This window comes from Micropterus dolomieu, linkage group LG08 (assembly GCF_021292245.1).
Source record: "Micropterus dolomieu isolate WLL.071019.BEF.003 ecotype Adirondacks linkage group LG08, ASM2129224v1, whole genome shotgun sequence".
NCBI lineage: Eukaryota > Metazoa > Chordata > Actinopteri > Centrarchiformes > Centrarchidae > Micropterus > Micropterus dolomieu.
This window is the reverse complement of record NC_060157.1, coordinates 130,365-131,364: the sequence shown is the minus strand read 5'-3', so window position 1 is coordinate 131,364 and position 1,000 is coordinate 130,365. Positions and strand designations below refer to the sequence as shown.

The 1,000-nt window shown below is 49.9% G+C and overlaps 1 protein-coding gene across 2 annotated transcripts in view; it reads left to right on the top strand.

Annotated features, from left to right (window-relative positions):
• gripap1 (GRIP1 associated protein 1) overlaps positions 1-1,000 on the top strand; it is a 45,994-nt gene that overhangs the window by 38,481 nt on the left and 6,513 nt on the right. Inside the window, exons 26-27 of one of the 2 annotated variants that reach the window (XM_046055264.1) lie at positions 100-216; positions 687-780. In XM_046055264.1, coding sequence (XP_045911220.1) covers positions 100-216; positions 687-780 — 211 coding nt within the window. Of the gene's footprint in view, positions 1-99; positions 217-686; positions 957-1,000 lie in introns of those variants that run through there. The other variant, XM_046055263.1, reaches the window with a different exon arrangement.

Here is a 1,000-nt window from a genome sequence, read left to right as displayed (position 1 = left end):
CCCTCTGTCCCCTCTTTCCTCCATATCCCCTCTGTCCCCCCCGTCCTCTCCCTGTCTCCTCTGTCCCCCCCGTCCTCTCCCTGTCTCCTCTGTCCTCAGTCCGGAGGAGGCAGCCCTCAGTCTCAGCGTCCTGCGGAGTTATCTGACGACGAGGTGGGCGAGCTGTTCCAGAGACTCGCCGGTGTTCAGCAGGAGAAATGGATGCTGGAGGAGAAGGTGAGGAGGCTCCTCTGTTAGAGATGACCGGAAGTCACATGACCCGTCAAAGTGACCTCCAGCTGCTCAACATGTCAGAGGTCACACGAGGGGAAGTGTCACGCTCAGGGACACGCTGGTGGATGGCTCACAGTGGGAATCGAACCTGTGTCTTAACAGGTGTCAACAGTGAACGTAGTGGGAAGAAAATGCTGCTGAAGAATCAGAGATAAAAAGAAGATGTGAAAGTATTCACAGTATGAGGATACAGTATTACTACACTGTAGTATTACCCGAGTAATACTCCAGAGTATTACTACACCAGAGTATTACTACACTGTAGTATTACCGGAGTACTCCAGAGTATTACTACACCAGAGTATTACTACACTGTAGTATTACCCGAGTACACCAGAGTATTACTACACTGTAGTATTACCCGAGTTCTTCCTCCACCTCTTCAGCAGACTGAAGGTTTTTGTCTCCGTCAGGTGAAACACCTGGAGGTCAGCTGTTCGTCCATGGCTGAAGACATCTGCAGGAAGAGCGCCATCATAGAGACCTACGTGATGGACAGCCGCATAGGTAACACGCACACACAGACACACACAGTACTAGTAACAGACAGACGGACAGACATTTCTGGACCAATGGGATGCAGCCTCAGTCTCTTCAGTCTTCGTTACCTTTGAGCGTTTGAAGGAGAGTAAAGTAGTTTTTAAAAGTGAGTCAGCAGAACTCCTGAACGTGGACTCAGACTCTGCTGTCATGTGGACTCGTGTGTTGGAGAGTTTGAATCAGAAAA